The sequence below is a fragment of the Brassica napus genome, chromosome C9 (assembly GCF_020379485.1).
Source record: "Brassica napus cultivar Da-Ae chromosome C9, Da-Ae, whole genome shotgun sequence".
Classification (NCBI taxonomy): Eukaryota; Viridiplantae; Streptophyta; class Magnoliopsida; order Brassicales; family Brassicaceae; genus Brassica; species Brassica napus.
The window spans coordinates 61,934,618-61,952,250 of NC_063452.1; the positions used below are offsets into that span (position 1 = coordinate 61,934,618).

Here is a 17,633-nt window from a genome sequence, read left to right on the forward strand (position 1 = left end):
GGAACGTAATTTTAAAATTTTATTTATCAAGTTTTTTAACCAAAAAAAATATGTGTTTGTGTATATAGGTGTTTTATTAATTGTTTATATTTTTAATATTTTTTGGATTCATAAAACTATTTATTTCATTAAATTTCAGAAATGGAAAAGGTAAAAGGGAGAATAAATGGACAAATATGGTTTTATACCATAGGGACAACTACGTTGTTTTTATGTTCCGTTTTGGCAATTTTCCCTATTATTTTTTTGTTTGGGTTTCATTAACTTCATAATCAAATTTCAATGGTACGTAATAGTTGGTATGTAAAATATATATATAGTTCCCTGATATATCTCCAATAAATAGTTTTGTTGGTTGGACGTTCTTTTTTGGACCTATGATGTTTTGATCAAATTTTAGTGCATTTTTACATTATTTAATATTTATTGATTACATATATAAAGTAGTGTCTTGGAATAAATGAGTAAATAAATATATTAAATATTAAAAAATACTTTATAAGTATTTAGAGGGGTGTATTGGACTGAATATTTTAGAAGACTCTAGAGGATTTTATATTTAGGTGGGCATGGAAGAAGTTTGGTTGATTTTAATGAAACTCAACAGAAGAAAACGTAAATACTGATGATTCTAGTAGAATGTATTTCTAAATGTCGGAGTATTTTAGGTGATTTGATATTTGTATACACAACAAGATAATTAATTACCTTTAAACTCATCATTTTTTGTAAGTCCAATATTTTTCTTTCGACGTCATAACTTTTTCTTTTGGGAAAACTTCACATCATAACTTTTGAAGACAAAGGCTCTTTAAGTTTTTTTTTCTCTCTACTCTTCATCTTCTTACAAAACTGATTATACATTCATAGCAATATTTCGTTGATGTAACCAAAGTCAGCAAGTATCTATTCTGTAAAATGTCCAAAAACTTGTCATTTGCAACGCCACCAAAACATTGAAGCCGTGTGTCCAGAGTAAGCTCTATAAAATTCCCATCCCAAAGTGGACTGTACCTGTTCTAAAGCTGTGATTGTGATCATGAGGGGCATGAATAATGTGTGTTGTGCAAGAGATTGCTTGACTTGTATCTAGCTTGAAGATCATTTTCTTGTAAGCGAACCACTGTCTTAAGAAAAAAATAACAGAATTAATTTACATGTTAAAGCCCATCACACATCAAATGAATCACGTCTTAAGATTCAATAACCAGTCGCAGCAAGCTAATTTATTAAACTAATCCTAAATCCAATAGTGATGATGACAAATCGTCTAACACATCCCACATCTTTCCCTCAATGGTCGCAGTAACAGAAACAACAGTTGCAACATCTCTGTTAGTGTTCTCATGACGTCCAAAAATATCTTCAGTAATTTATTCCTTAAGTTTTTATAGGCATATGAGACACGATTATGTTTCTCTTAGCCATTTATGCCCATCCAGATTTTCAGCATATCCGTAACAATTTTGAATTGTGATATTATTTCTCTGATAACCAAATTCATGGGTTGATCATATCCTTCAGAGTTGACCCTGAGACTTTTACATCTCTTACTTGATTGTAGAGCTCCTTGACATCAAGATGACGATCATAAATCTTTGAAGCACTGTAAATTTTATTTCTGGTTTTTCTCACACCATCATTGATGAAAACTTAATTACAATATTCTACATGTCAATTAATCATTGGAACCTCAAGAAATCAAATGAAACTTTCGTTAATTTGAAGTGGTAATTCTATTGAAAAATCCAATGAAAATGTTTATGTATGTTACATTTCTTAGAAAATTTTATTAGGTTTTTGCAAATACCATCTATAGACGTGGTATTCTATGGAGATAGTTTTTAACTAAGAAAATGATACAAAGGATCTTAAAGTTCATTCCAAAATTTTCTTTTAAAATATTGTTCAACTTTGAATAACACTAGATTTGATTTAGGTTTTATAACTTGTTAATTGAATAATAGGAGATTAAAAATGATTTTAAATGATTTCACATAAACTCCACATTCAATAATACTTGATTTGAAAAAATTGTTTAAAATCATCAGTTTAATAAAATTCTCAGTACACGACTCTTAGTTATTCTGAAGCGTTTTCTCTTAATTCCATAAGAAATTTTCTGTTGTGAAAATATTTCGACATAATTGGGTTCTCCGTAGAGGCAAAAAAGAAAGTATACGGGAAAATGTGTTTTGGAATATAGCTTTTAAGTTTCCGGTTTTTGTACGATCTTCTTCGGAAACGACATATTAGATTTCATAGGGATTAAACCGTTTGTAGTGATTGAATCGGTAGTATGTTAAGTAAACTGGTATAGAAAGGAGTATAAATACATGTATACGGTGTAAAATATAGATAAGAAAATACAATATATTTTTCTCTCGATCGTAACAAACTCTCTCTTCCTCACTGGAGCTCGTACTGTAATATGGTATTAGAGCCGTGAGATCTTCGTCTCCTGCTTCGTTCTTTCTCTGATTCGAGCTCCGATCTTCTTCCGATGCGATCTTTTTGAGCTCCGCCGTGATGAGTCTCTCGTTCTCCGTCATCGTCTTCACTGATTCTCTCGTCGATTATCTGTTTGCAATCTATCATCTTCTCTCGTTGGTTATCTACCTGTTGATTTCACGATCTTCGTGTTCCTGATCGTCTTTTGGTGGAAGACTCGTCTTCTCTGTTCGTTGATTCTTTGATTCTTGATTTTCGCTTCGTCTTAAGATTGAAGAATCCCTCTCTCTTACGCCAATGCTGTCAACAACAACTCGACGCCAACTTCGGCTCAACATCCGTCAGCTCCTCGAGTGGACACGGCTACTATTCAGGATCCGAATTCGAATCCTCTCTACGTTCATAGTGCTGATCATGCTGGTATTTCGCTTGTCTCTGAGAAGCTTGCTGGTTTGGGTAATTTCAATACTTGGCGTCGCTCTATGTTGATGGCGTTAGGTGCTCGAAATAAAGCTGTGTTTGTTGATGGCACTTATCCGGAATTGCTTGATGATCATCCGGATTTTGCGTCGTGGTCAAAATGCAATAATATTGTGTGTACCTGGATTGTGAATGCTGTGGAGAAATTGATTGCCAAGAGTATTATGTACTTGGATACTGCTCGACAGATGTGGTTAGATATTCATGACCAATTCAAGCATAGTGATGGACCGCGTAATGCTGAGATTAAACAACAGATTTTTGCTGAGGTTCAAGGCTCACATAGTGTGAGTGATTACTATACGAAGTTGAAGCAGTTGTGGGAATAACTCAAGAATCATGAGAGCCCTTATACGTGTTGCTGTAATCGGCCTGATTGTTCCAGTCTCAAGAGGATTGTGCAACGAGACGAACAAGACAAGATTCTGAAGTTCTTGACTGGGCTGAATGAATCTTTCACAGCAACAAGAGGACAGATTCTCATGATGGAGCCAAGACCAAACATTTCTAAGGTCTTTAACCTCGTCTCTTAAGAAGAACGACAGAGGTCCATGAAGAGCACAAGTGCTGTTGCATTCAACATCTCTCAAACTGCTTCACCTGATGATTTTATTGTGGCTGCGTATAATAATGGATATGCCAAGAATAAGAATCGTCCCATCTGCTCCCACTGTGGTATAGCTGGTCATACCATCCAACGATGTTATAAACTCCACGGGTATCCTCAAGGGTATAAATCTCAGAACAACTACAGAGGACATGCTCAATCTTCGAAACCTACTCAGAACTGGCCTCCTCACAAGGAGAATGTTGCTAACTTGATTGTTCAAGACTCTGGTGGTATCTCTATGCATGATCAACAAGGGGTTTGTCTGGGAACAGTTACATCTGCTCAAGTTCATCAACTCCTCAACGGGTTGAACGCTACCAGTCTCAACGACAAATTTCCTCAGATTGCTGGAAGCACTATTTGTCTCTCTGATGGAACAGCTTCCACACCTAAACCTCAACCTCATCTCATTGCTCAAACATACTCTGACACACCCCCTTCAGGTACCTCTGATTCTTCTCATTTCATTTCCGCGGGAATTGAGAATGGCCTTACTTTTATCAATGCTGCTTGGATTATCGATACTGGTGCTAGTTGTCATGTCTGTGCTGACTTAGCCTTGTTTCAAAACACTAAAACAATTAGTGATACTTTTGTGATACTCCCTGATGGTTCTAGGATTCATGTCACTGTCTCTGGCACTATCATTGTTTCTTCCAAGCTCACTCTTTTTGATGTTTTATACATTCCAACATTCAAGTTTCATCTTTTAAGTATCAGTGCTTTAACTCGAAATAGCAATATGGCGGTTCTATTTTCTTCTGACTCATGTTACATTTTTCCTGAAAATCCTTTTTAAAACCAGGAGCTTATTCAGGACTTCATGATTGGGAAGGGTAACCTCCAACGCAATCTTTATGTCCTGGACGCTTCTCATCCTTCTCGAAATGTTTCTTCTTCAACGCCTATTACAGCTCTTTCGGTTTTGAGTATTTCTTCTGAAGTTTGGCATCAGCGTTTGGGTCATCCGTCTTTCAGCAAAATACAAGCTCTTTCCAAGACTCTTCATTTGTCTTCTTGTAAAAATGATAGTCATTGTAAAATTTGTCCCTTAGCTAAACAAAAACGCATGTCTTTTCCATCAAACCCTCATCTTTCCAAACTTCCATTTGATTTGATTCATATTGATGTATGGGGTCCTTTTCACACAGCAACACATGATGGTTATAGATATTTCTTTACACTAGTTGATGATTGCACTAGAGTAACTTGGATTTATCTACTCAAAAATAAAAGTTGTGTTGCTGTTGTGTTTCCTGACTTCTTAAAATACATTCAAACTCAGTATAAATGCAAGGTCAAAGCAATTCGTTCAGATAATGCTCCTGAATTAGCATTTACCTCTCTGTTAAAAGAACATGGCATTGAACATTATTTTTCATGCCCTTATACACCACAACAAAACTCTGTGGTGGAAAGGAAACATCAACATATTCTAAATGTTGCTAGAGCTCTTTTATTTCAGTCTAGAGTTCCTTTAATCTACTGGGGTGACTGTATTCAAACTGCTATATACCTAATAAATAGAACTCCTTCTCCTCTTTTAGATAACAAATCTCCATTTGAACTTTTGACACAAAACGTTCCTTCATATGATCATCTTCGCGTTTTTGGTTGCTTATGTTACTACTCTACATTACAGAAAGATAGAGATAAGTATAGTCCTTGTGCCATATCAGGTGTTTTCTTAGGTTATCCCCATGGGTACAAAGGCTATAAAATTTTAGATACAACAACGAACAACATAGTCATATCTCGTAATGTTGTGTTTCATGAATCGGAATTTCCTTTTGCTGATGCATCTTCATCTTTGCATCGTGAAAGCAGTTTGTTTGATCAGGATGTTCTTCCTTTGCCTGTTCCGGATTCTTCTTTTCCTGCTTTCTTTGATTTAGGACCAGACTTGAATTCTTCAATGTTTCCTGCTCCTGCTAGTCATGATGATGTTTCACCTGTTTCTCTTTCTAAGTCTCCTAACACACATGTCTCTGATGCTGCTGTGCCTTCTCTGTCTACTGATTCTATGCCTAACACGTCTCATTCTAGCACATCATCTATTCCTAGTACTGTCTCTGTTCCTATTGAACCATCAGGAGTATCTAGTAATAACACAAGGACTAAGAGGCAGACTAAGGCACCAACATATCTTGATAAGTACCATTGTTATCTGTTAAATCATTCTTCTGACCCACCTACCCATCCTACCCATACAACTTCTTATCCCATTTCATCCTTTCTTTGCTATGACAAGCTTGACCCAGACCATAAACAGTTTGTTCTATCCATTACCACAAATAAACTACCTAAAACCTATGCGGAAGCTGTTTTATCTAAAGAGTTCAAGCTTGCCATGAAATCTGAGATGGGTTCACTTGAGGATACGGGAACTTGGACAGTCTGTCAACTACCTCAAGGCAAACACCCAGTGGGTTGTAAATGGATTCATACCATCAAGTACAATCCTGATGGGACTATTGAGAGACACAAATCTCGTCTGGTAGCAAAAGGCTACACACAGTTGGAGGGCTTAGACTACTTGGATACATTCTCGCCTGTTGCTAAGATTGGCACTCTACGTCTTCTTCTGAGTATTGCTGCAGCTAAAGATTGGTCCATTTCACAGTTAGATATCAGCAATGCCTTTCTCAACGGTGACCTTGATGAAGAAATTTACATGCGTCTCCCTGATGGTTATGAAGAAATCACTAGCAAGAAGTGTCCCCCTAACTCAGTGTGTAAGCTTCATAAGTCTCTATATGGTCTTAAGCAAGCTTCCCGTCAGTGGAATCAGAAATTGTCCACTGTGATTCTCGGTGATGGGTTTACTCAGACGCATTCTGATCATTCCCTTTTTATCAGATATGTCGACAACGTCTTCTTGGCTGTTCTTGTCTATGTCGATGATATTCTCATTGTGGGGAATGATGTTTCAGATGTGGATAAGTTTAAAGCTGTGTTGAAGGCAGCTTTCAAACTACGTGATCTTGGTCCTGCGAAATATTTCTTGGGCTTTGAGATTGCACGTAATGTGACTGGCATCTCGTTGAATCAGCGCAAGTACACACTGGAACTTCTGGAAGAGGCTGGTCTCTTGGGGTGTAAGCCTCTATCTGTTCCGATGGAACCCAACCTTAAGATGTCTGCAACTTCAGGAATCTTACTCTCTGATGCTTCAGTGTACTGACGCATTGTTGGGCGGTTGTTATACTTAACCCATACGCGACCTGACATCACCTATGCCGTTCACAAGCTGAGCCAGTACATGTCAGCTCCTACTGATTCACATCTTAATGCAGCCTATCGTGTTCTACGTTATTTGAAGGGTGATCCAAGCCAGGGATTGTTCTATTCTGCCTCTTCTACTCTGAAGCTTACAACTTATTCTGATGCTGATTGGGCAGCATGTCCTGATTCACGACAGTCTATCACCGGCTATTGTGTCTTCTTGGGAGAATCTCTGATATCTTGGCGTTCCAAGAAGCAGCAAACTGTCTCACGCAGCAGCTCAGAGGCAGAGTATCGTGCTATGGCAGATGCGACGTGTGAACTTATTTGGCTGATGACATTGTTACAAGAAATGCACCGCTCTCCCGTTGCTCCAGCAACACTCTTTTGTGACAATCAATCTGCTCTGTACATTGCTTCTAATCCCGTTTATCATGAGCGTACGAAACATGTGGAGATTGATTGTCATGTTGTTCGGGAACGTTTACAAAGTGGCTTCTTGAAGACTCTTCATGTTCGCTCCGAACTACAGCTTGCCGATATACTTACTAAGGCTGTTCAACCTGCTTTGTTCAAGAGTTTGATTGGCAAGATTGGACTCCACAGTTTGTGTCTTCCATCTTGAGGGGAGGGTATTAGAGTTCATAGGGATTAAACCGTTTGTAGTGATTGAACCGATAGTATGTTAAGTAAACCGGTATAGAAAGGAGTATAAATACATGTATACGGTGTAAAATACAGATAAGAAAATACATTATATTTTTCTCTAGATCGTAACAAACTCTCTTTTCCTCACTGGAGCTCGTACTGTAATACGAGAAGAGACCGTTTTAATGAAAAAACTCAAATGATATGATACAATTCATTCTGGCATGTATCAATAACATGTAATAATCACACAGAGATATTTGTTTTTGTCAGGAAAAAATCGATGACTCTATATTCGTTTTAATATTAAAGGATTCGATACATCAATATTATTACTCTCCATTTTTCAGTATCATTAAAGTTAGGTAGGGACAGGGTTCGAGTAGTTAGATCGTGTAGATTACAGTTTCTAAGAAGTCTATCTTCTGTAGCTATAAAAGGGGTAAGCCTTGTAGCCTTGAACATCATCATTCTCCATTCGTGTAATGCCAAAAAACTTATATGCAGTGTAATGGCTAAATCATATGTTCTTCTTACTGTTTTGAAGCCTGGCCTCTGTTCCTCCACCATTGAGGTGTGACTGCTCAGATTCTGGGAAGGAGAAACGTGAAACGGTGGTGAGCTGATGGATGTGGACATACTCCTCCTTGATGCAAATGTTATTCCGTTCTTGACAGTCATGTTCATAGCAGTTTTAAACTCCTCCGGTGTATAACTCATAATCATCAAAATTTTGTATTAAGATCTTTATAGAAACTCTTTTGAATGAGAAATTTTGAAACCGTTTGTTGATTTTGCTTTCTTTGTCACATGTGTTTCAGTAGACTCTCATGCCAGCCACCGTACCGTCTCGCCACCTGCAGACACCGGCTCAAGGCGGGTTCAAAAATGTTCGCCGTTAGCGGTTTGATATGACTCGGTGCAATCAGAGCTTCAGTAGAATTTTTGGTTCCAAATCCTGAAACTGTAAGTTTTGATTCCCTTACAGAAATCTTTGCTTAAATCTCTTTGATTCACAGCTGGTGTTTTTGAGATGTATTGCATGTTTAAAGAACAGCAGCTCGAAAGAATCTATAAACTCTACAATAGTTGACCGATCATATCATTTTTATATACTGTCGAATACACTCTTTCCATCACGAACAAGTAAACCTGGATTATCTATACGCTGATGTTGATGATTCTGAGGTAGGATTGTCTCCGCACAACTCTTTGTCCCCCATTTGTTTGCTGGTTGCCATTGTGTATATAATGGTCTATGTGACATAATACATTTCAGGAACAAAAAGATGCACATGATGGAACATGAGACACGGATCCACTGTCTTTTAAATGCATTTGACCTAATTATTCTATCTCAAATCCTGAACCAACTCTTTTTGACCGTGGAAAGGTAACAATACCGGCATGACCCGTTGTGTGCATTTCTCGAACTTCAGTTGTTTTTATCATTTCACTATGTTATACAATGATTGAATTAATTTTGAAGTGTATTGATAGGACTACATGAAGCATCATACCAGATTCATCTCAAACAAGCCAGCAAACGTAGTTCTTTCAAGCATGGGCGTTGTGTCACAGTCCATGGGGGCTTTAAGAAGCACATTCAAAATTATAAAGTAAGAAATTAGAGTAAGAGTCTGTTAGGCATTCTCATCTATTGCAATTGCTTCATTGGTGATGTTGATCTTTAGTTTAGTAACTCTTGAGTATTGCATAATTCATTTCATATCTTAACGTTCAGTTCATCAAGAACCTAACTGATGTTAACCCCATTTCACTTCCAGATGATAGTAGAAGGATTATCTGCAAATAAGTCGTCTCAGTTCTATGTCATCTTAGAAGTAAGCTTCTCAGCATTCACCTACTCTCACAGTCTCACATCCCTCCAAATCAGTCGATGTTTTTCTGCTTTGGTCTCTACATGTCTCACTAATCATTTTAAAACCTGAAGGTCTTCAAAGTTTCACCAACATTTATCATGGTAAACAAGCAAAATGCAGCAATAGATGCAGAATAATACCTCAAGGTTTGTAACAGAAGAACGAAAACCGTTAGGGTCACCTTTGAGCTTTGTGTGACAAATTTCAGAATAGTAGTAAAACTAGATCTTTTTATGTTTTACAGCTTTTTTTAGTCAACGATGTTTTACAGCTCTACAAGACATTGTGTATCACGCTGGATGACATCATATGGAAGCCACCAGATGCATCCGCGAGAAATCGAGCCACCAAGTCCAAGAGTAAAAGACGTTGAATCCATGTTTATTTAAAGTTGAGTTTTCTGAGTTCTTAACTGCTTTAGGGGATGAGTGGTAAGTGCTGTAGCTTTATATTTTTTGTTGTAGAATTTAATCTGTAGATTTATTTGCTGTAGTTTTCCTTGCTGTAGATTTCTAAAGCACTAATTTTTTGCTCTAGAAATAAAGCTGTCTACAACCATATTTTGATTTTGCAGAGATTTTTTTGCTGTGAGTTTTTTAAGGAAAGCAAAGCTCGATTGGTTGACATATATAGTTGTAGACTAAATTTTGGCTGTCCAGAGCATCTACAGCCCCAACCAATCATTCCGTTAGTCTGAATTAATATCATACTAATTTTTCTGTAGTTACACACTATGAATGATAAAGAGGAAACAATGAGATTAGAAGTTAACGTATTTACGTTTCTCATAAGCATTATTAGATTTCATAATTTATATCTAAAATTTATATACTACTTGAAAATGTCATAAAATTATAAATACAAATGTAGATTAAAAAAACAAACTCGCTTCTTATGAGACTATATAAGTGAAACACCATAAACTGACACATCATCACAATTTTAAGAAAATTATAAAAAATCCACTCTTATTATTTAGACCAAATATATTAACAGAACATTAGATAGTGTATAAATGCTTTTACTAAACAATTGTACATTTTTAATTCAGACCAATTGTAAATTTTAAAATTATAAATGATTATTTTAATATAGTTTTTAACAAATATTAAAATTAATGAAATTAGTTATACGAATATATTTATATTTTTAATATTTTCAAGAGTTTGATTTTTTTTTAAAGATAAATTCGATAATCAATATTATTATCAACATATATATGCAAAAAAATTGCCTTCCAATAAATATGATATGTTATTTATCATCATTTTTAAATTGTAATTTAGATGCATTGAAGCAATTGAAAACAATCCAAAAATTATTTACTATTTTTATATCATAAACAAAAAAAACAGCATGTTATTATAGATAAGGATTAATAAATATAGTTATACTACTACCACTATATAATTTTGTAAAAACTTCTATCTAGAATGAAGAATTTGATGATTAATATTATTTAATCTAAATTTATAATGATACTGTTAGCACTGTATATATGTAAGTAATTACTTCTAATCAAAATCAGAATATTTAATAAATAAAAATATCTAAAATTAATGACAAAATGTAATAGATGCTTAATATATAATAAGTAAATTAATATAATAAAATAGAAATTTTAAATTTTATAATTTATTTATCTGAAAATCACAATTGTTTCAGATAACATGATACTTGGTTTTCAAATGTAATAACATATAATAATTCAAACATACATGTATATTTGTAATTAGTAACAATCAATAGAGCTTTCCATGTTATACAAATAATTAAAAGTAAATTTAGTCATAATAAATCGGCTATTTTCCATATCATCAATTTTAAAATATCTAAGCAAACAATAGAAATAACCAATGTTTTATGTATTAACCCTAATAAAACTATTCTATTTATTATCCAAGTAGGAAAAGTATTAAAAATTAAGTAAAACAATTATATTTTCCAATTTTATTAGTGAAACAAATATATGATATATAAGGAATATAATAAAACAAATAGTGAAAATGTTGTAATAAATTAGTGAAAGTTAATGCTACGTATAATTTAAAATAAATTAAATGTTTCAAGTTTTACTAAATAATATATAGTAGAATATATATGATTTGTAAAAATAATTGCCATCTACTATTACAAACAAAAATATTTTCGTAATATATCAAGTTATCTAATGTTATTATTTAAGAAAATAATTTTTTTTTTAAATCTTCGTAGTAAAACAAAATAAACAATTATAGTTTTAGTACCAATATAGTAATAAAAATATACAAAATTGCACAATATGAACATGATACTAATATAAAAATCTGACAAGTAACATATAAAAGTAGAACTGAAATTAGATGACCTAAAATAAAATAAAAGACTAAAAATTTTAATCACCATAATAAAAACAACATAGCCCATTCAAATGATTTCAATATTATAAAATTTCGTCGATTGCAATGAATTCATTTTACATTAAACAAATTCAATAGAAAATAATGAAAATTATACAAAAGAACAATCATATAAATAACACAATACAAAACCAAATCTTTCAAAAGACAAAAATATTGTAAACAAAATAATATAATGAAATCTAACGATTAATTACGTAATATATAAGAAAATATAACCAAAAACATCAAATAAAAGAAACAAAGAAAGGCCAAGAAATTTATTTCTTCAATCAGCCTTTCAACGTAATTAATTATTTAACAATACATAAAGTACCCATAATAATTCATTATAACATAAATACAAAAAAAAGCAATTGATAATAGTAGCGATTACTAAAATTGTCCAAAACAACTATATTAACTTCGACAAAGAGTTTCTCTAAATTAAAACCTCTTTTCCACTATTTTAGAAACCCTCAAAAAGATACAATGGTATTTCTTCAATTAACTTATGTATTTTATAGTGTTATAATACTTAAAACACTATAAAATTTTACAACCCTTAATTAAAACAAAAACAATAGTAAGAATTCATTCATTTTTTAGTTATATAATTGGAATTTGGTGTAGACAAAATAATCATACTCACATTCATCTTAACATATAAAAAAATTATACAAAATTATAATTTATAAAAACCGATACATCAAATCCCGCGCGTAGCGTGGACCTCCCCTAGTAGCAAATAAAAAATACACAAATATGTTTCCATTGTAGTCTAGTACTCTATAATTAATAATTTTAAGATATGAGGAACAAAAAGAAAATTAACCAGGTTAAAAAACAATAATAACGAATCCATTTGTCTAGAAATTAGTAAGATACATAGAAAAAATACTAATTAAGAGGAAAAGTACCCCAATTTACATAAACATCAGAAAGTTTTGTTACTTTAAACGCAAATAAAAAAGGGCTTAACCCCAAAGATGTACCCTTCTAAATTAGTAGGACCGAGAGAGCTGATTGAAACGATACCTAAGTGGGGGAGATACGGAAAATCTAAAATTGTGATAGAGAGAGAGGGAGAGAGAGAGGGACAAATTATTAACTGGTGCATGTTACTTCAGTTGCTGGACCATTTCTTTTATTTGCAAGGTTGCGGATGTATTGGTAATTGTATCACTATCATAAATTAGATAGTCCAATCCAAAAGAAAAAAAAACAGAGAAATGGAAAAAGACTAAATACTGTGTCGTATAGCTAGACTGGATAGAGAGATCACTGTCGTGTAGTGTGTGAATGAGACGGCAATAACGTGACAAAACACATGCGCGTGGTGCACGTGAAGAGGGCCTGATTTACCTTATGAGGAGTAGGGGGGGAATGCCCCATTGGACCCTTCTGTAGATGGTTCTATTTTCCCATTAATTTTTTTACGCAATAAAACTATAAAACAAATCTATACTATTAAATCAAAAATTTTCTTAAAATTATGTCCCTGACTTTTTCAATTAATAACAAAATTTTCCGTTCACTTTTTGGCTCTATATGTTTATTTTTCCAATAATAAATTTGATTTTCTCGGTCAAAACAATAAACTAGATTTGTAAAGACTACGGACTTGGACCTATTAAGATAAATAAGATATATGTTTGTTTTGTTTTCTGGGTAAATTGGTTTTTGCGATCCAACTTGATCATTTTTGCATCTATATTATTAAATCATAATCTTTCTTAAGATTATGCCCCTGACTTTTCCAATTAATTACAAAATTTTCCGTTAACTTTTTGGCTCTATATGTTTATTTTTTCAATAATAAATTTGATTCTATCGGTCAAAACAATAAACTAGATTTGTAAGTGCAGTGGATTTGGGCCTATTAAGGTCAATAAGATATATATTTGCTTTGTTTTCTGGCTGAATTGGTTTTTACGACCCAACTTGATCATTTTTGCATGTGATTTTAAAATCAAGTAATAGTGCGTCCAATTTTAATTTATTTAAGCAAATTAAAATATTTGAAAATATAAAATATCGACATTATAATTTTTTTCATAATATAAACATTACAAATTATATTTTTAATAAAAACTATAACATTTTTTCTGAATATAGTAACTTTATTTTATTAAAATTATTTGTTATTCTTTGCTATATTATTTATACCTTAAATAAATAGATATGTAAATAAAATAATTTTCTAAATATTTCTCCCATTTTATTATATTGGTGATTCACAATATGAGGATTTTTTATTTTACTTCAATTATTTGAAATGATTTAAAACAGAAATGTAACCAGAACCGAAAAATTCAAAATTTTTATATGTCCGTACCACACAAAATATCAAAATATTCAATCACTTTAACCAAAATTCAACTTTATATATAACCAAAACTGTTCATATATTTCTAAACCAAAAACGACAACCAAACTGAAATCGAAAACCAATGAAAGCAAATTAGAGTCGAATGAAAACCAGAAATGTTTATAGCGAAATAAATTAGTTAACAAACAGTTATATTAATAAATTTGTCAACAAATATATTTTCGCGTTTTGAAAGCGCGGATCAAAATCTAATTTCACGTTAAATGCCGTTTTGTCTCTTTTTTCTTATCACTAGTTTTTCTTTTAGTGTTTTCTTTTATTGACAAACAATTTGGTTCCTACTTCCTAGTCTTCGGATGGTATTTTGGTGATATCATAAAAGCTTAATATAAAATAAGAGTAATGGACACCAAAGAATTGTTTTTTTGGCAAAAATTATAGGTCTAAGCCTATAATTTCTTTGAACCAGAGAAAAGAATCAATTATTAATTTTTTTTCTGTGGCTATTGAAACTTGAACTGCGTACTTCTGTCTTAAAATTTTTCTTTCTTTTTTTCTTATTAGAGCTACCAACTCCAAAATATATTAAGGAATAGTTACGTTGAAATATTTGAAATTTACAAATAATTATAGTCTTCCTATTTTATAATAAGTGTCATTCTAGTTTTTGTTTTGCTATACAAAAAGTGTCACTTTACAATTCCAATGCAAATTTTATTTACTTTCAGCTGAAAATTAATTGCAAACTGCATTGGTTTTATAAATAATTTTATTTATCTCAAATACTATTGGTCAAAAAAATGTAATTAATAACAAGTTACATATATTTCTGCTATTTTTTTAGTCTGTGTAAAAAATGTCAAAGTGATACTTATTCAGAAATGAAAGGAGTATCAACTAGCAAATTTAGGATTATAAGCTAATATGTTTGCAACTTAAATCCATATTTTGGATACCTTAGTATCATCTCCAATAGTATACAATAAATTTCTATATATTTCATTCTAAAATAGAGTAACTCTATTATAAAGTTAGATTCACTCTATAATAAAACGAATCATTTAAGCAAATCTAATTTTATAATAGAATTATTCTATTTAAAGTGAAATATAGAGAAATTTATTGGGTACCATTTGAGATGGTTTTAATATATAAATTTTGTGTACATGAAAGATCTAAAAAAAGGACAAGTGTAGACTTTTTCTTGAACATCGGACATTGCAGACCTATATCTTCTGTACATATTAAATTTTCTTGATCATATTTTATTTTATATCGAAAAAATTAAAGAAGACTACAAAGCAAGTACATTGCTTCTCACATGGCACAAGTACAACCATCCAAATCTCCTGATAGATTTAGAGATACACAGTGATATAGATTTGATTTCTTATCATCTTTTTCCCTTCCTGCGGTCGAATCAAATTTTGTTTTTCCCTGTGTATATCAATTCTCTCATTGTACCAATGGAGAATATCTTATTGAATCGTCCTTGGTCTTCAAGAATCTCCTCGGTTCAGCATCGGTGTGGCCTTCATGTAACCCCTTGTTCTATATAGGAGGGTATAGGACTGAAATATATATTTGAATTAATGTTATCTTTACGAGTACAGTTTTTTCATTTAATAAAATATTGGGAAAAACATTTTCCCATCATAATTTTGACAAGATATGAATCATATATAAAAAATTATTATAGAAACGAGATCTCTTATAGAAAATGCTAATTAATTTTAAACTAGAAGTCCAAAAATTTTAATATAATATCATAACAGGTTTATATTCTATTCACTAAACCAAAAATTTTAATATAATATCATAACAGGTTTATATCCTTTCAGTTCAAGCGTCGCTAAGCAAACTGAGTTCGAATCGAGCTACATTCAGATATCCCAAACATGTGGTCACCGGTAATTTAACATTCATTCGTCGGAGAATGATTTACCGTTTTTTTTTGTACATAAATTTATTTATTTGCTAATTTTTATCGTACACTTGACAACTTGACAACATCTTGCTAATAAAAACAAAACAAAACAAAAAGATAAGGGTTTGAACATCTTATCTCTCTTGTCTTAACCCTTATGAAAACTCTCTACATAACTACAAGTCCACTTCTGGGCCACATCATTGTCTCCTCATTTTAGAAACTTTTTCTGTTCTTAAGCCAATTTGAGAACTCTTCAAGAGTATTCATGTCTGATCTATAATGCTTCTGTGTGAACTCAAGAAACGTAGACCACGTAAAATCAGGATACTTTCTTTCACCAGACGTCACTCCTACTAGTTCTTTTGGTGGCTTCACCATTTTGTCTCCTTTCGGACATAGGAAGAATGCGAATGTCTTCCTTTCTCTTTCGCTGTTCACCACAGCCCGATGCAAACAACTCTTGTATATTCCATTCGTTAGAGCCTAAATATGACACCAAAAAAAACAACAAGAATGTTTAGAAGTTCTTGTCATTTGATCTAGTATAATGCATACTTGATCATATTAATAAGTACCATGAATGTGTCGCCTATGTTCACCACGAATGCTTGAGGGTCAGGAGGAATGGATTGCCATTTATTGTCCACGTAAACTTGAAGACCAGCGACTTGGTCTTGATGAAGTATGGTTAGAGACGTTGGGTCGCAGTGAGGTCCTGTCCCTAATGTAAGCTCCGGTTGGTTGCACTGTGGGTAATAATTTAACCTTAGTATGGACTCGTTGTCTTCGAAAAAGTTTCGAAAATGTCTCCTCTCGATTCCAAGACTCATTCCAAGAAGCTCCATGATCTTTAATGAGAGAATGTTCATGGCATCGGCGTATTCTTGATAGACTTTCCTGCATGAATAAAATAAACCAATTATAAGTCTCTTTTTTTGTCACTTGATAGATACGTAGGCCACACTCAAATTAATTCTTAGAAAGCTGGATATTCAGTTATTGAATAGTCAAAAGAAAGTCTCAAAAATATTTTTTAATTTGGCTTACCCGAAATTTTCATATTCATCTCCCATTTTCTTAGAAACAAAGTCTTTGACGGCTTGGGATTGGCACTTCTCCTCGGGAGAGAATTTAAACGACAGCGTTTCCTTCCAGGGGAGCTTAGAGGAGAATCTCCCTACGAAGCTACTAGCATAGCCGGAGGACTCACCCCAAGTCCTCTGAGCCTTTTGTTTCTCACAAGCCGGAGCCTTAAAGAAAGAGTCCATAAACAGATAGGCACGAGACAAGAGCGTTTCATCAACACCATGGTTAGTAACTAGGAAGAAGCCATGTTTCTTTGAAGCCTCAGAGACGAGTCTAGTAGCTTCTGAGACCAAGAACGAATCGCCGGAGAGGAAACCGGCGAGGTCTATGAGAGGGGCTTGGAGAGGTTGAACATCCGTGGAAGGTTTCTCGTGGTCGGGCCATACAAACTGTTGAGGTATGTGGTTTGATAACTGATTTAGGAGATTTGCATCGAAGATTGAAGGATCCTCTTTGGTTTTGTTATCATTGAACCTTTCAGGGAGAGTTGCGATGCATTCCATTGCCATTTATCTTTATGTGTATATAAATATATAGTAGTGGAAATGAAAGATCCTTTAAAGGTCTTTTGAGGTATATAAATAAATATAGTGGTCGTGTAACCGGAGAA

General features: G+C 33.2%; 1 protein-coding gene and 1 pseudogene across 1 annotated transcript; one reads left to right on the forward strand and one right to left on the reverse strand.

Moving 5' to 3' along the window:
* The first annotated feature begins 8,039 nt into the window (after window positions 1-8,039).
* On the forward strand, window positions 8,040-9,670 carry LOC106448296 (annotated as a pseudogene).
* Window positions 9,671-15,954: 6,284 nt separating this feature from the next.
* On the reverse strand, window positions 15,955-17,633 carry LOC106446088 (gibberellin 20 oxidase 3). The gene is made up of 3 exons (XM_013887762.3): window positions 16,985-17,633; window positions 16,513-16,834; window positions 15,955-16,420 (listed from the first exon to the last, which is right to left on the reverse strand). The coding sequence occupies exons 1-3, from the start codon at window positions 17,530-17,532 to the stop codon at window positions 16,151-16,153; spliced, it is 1,140 nt and encodes a 379-aa protein (XP_013743216.1). The 5' UTR covers window positions 17,533-17,633; the 3' UTR covers window positions 15,955-16,150.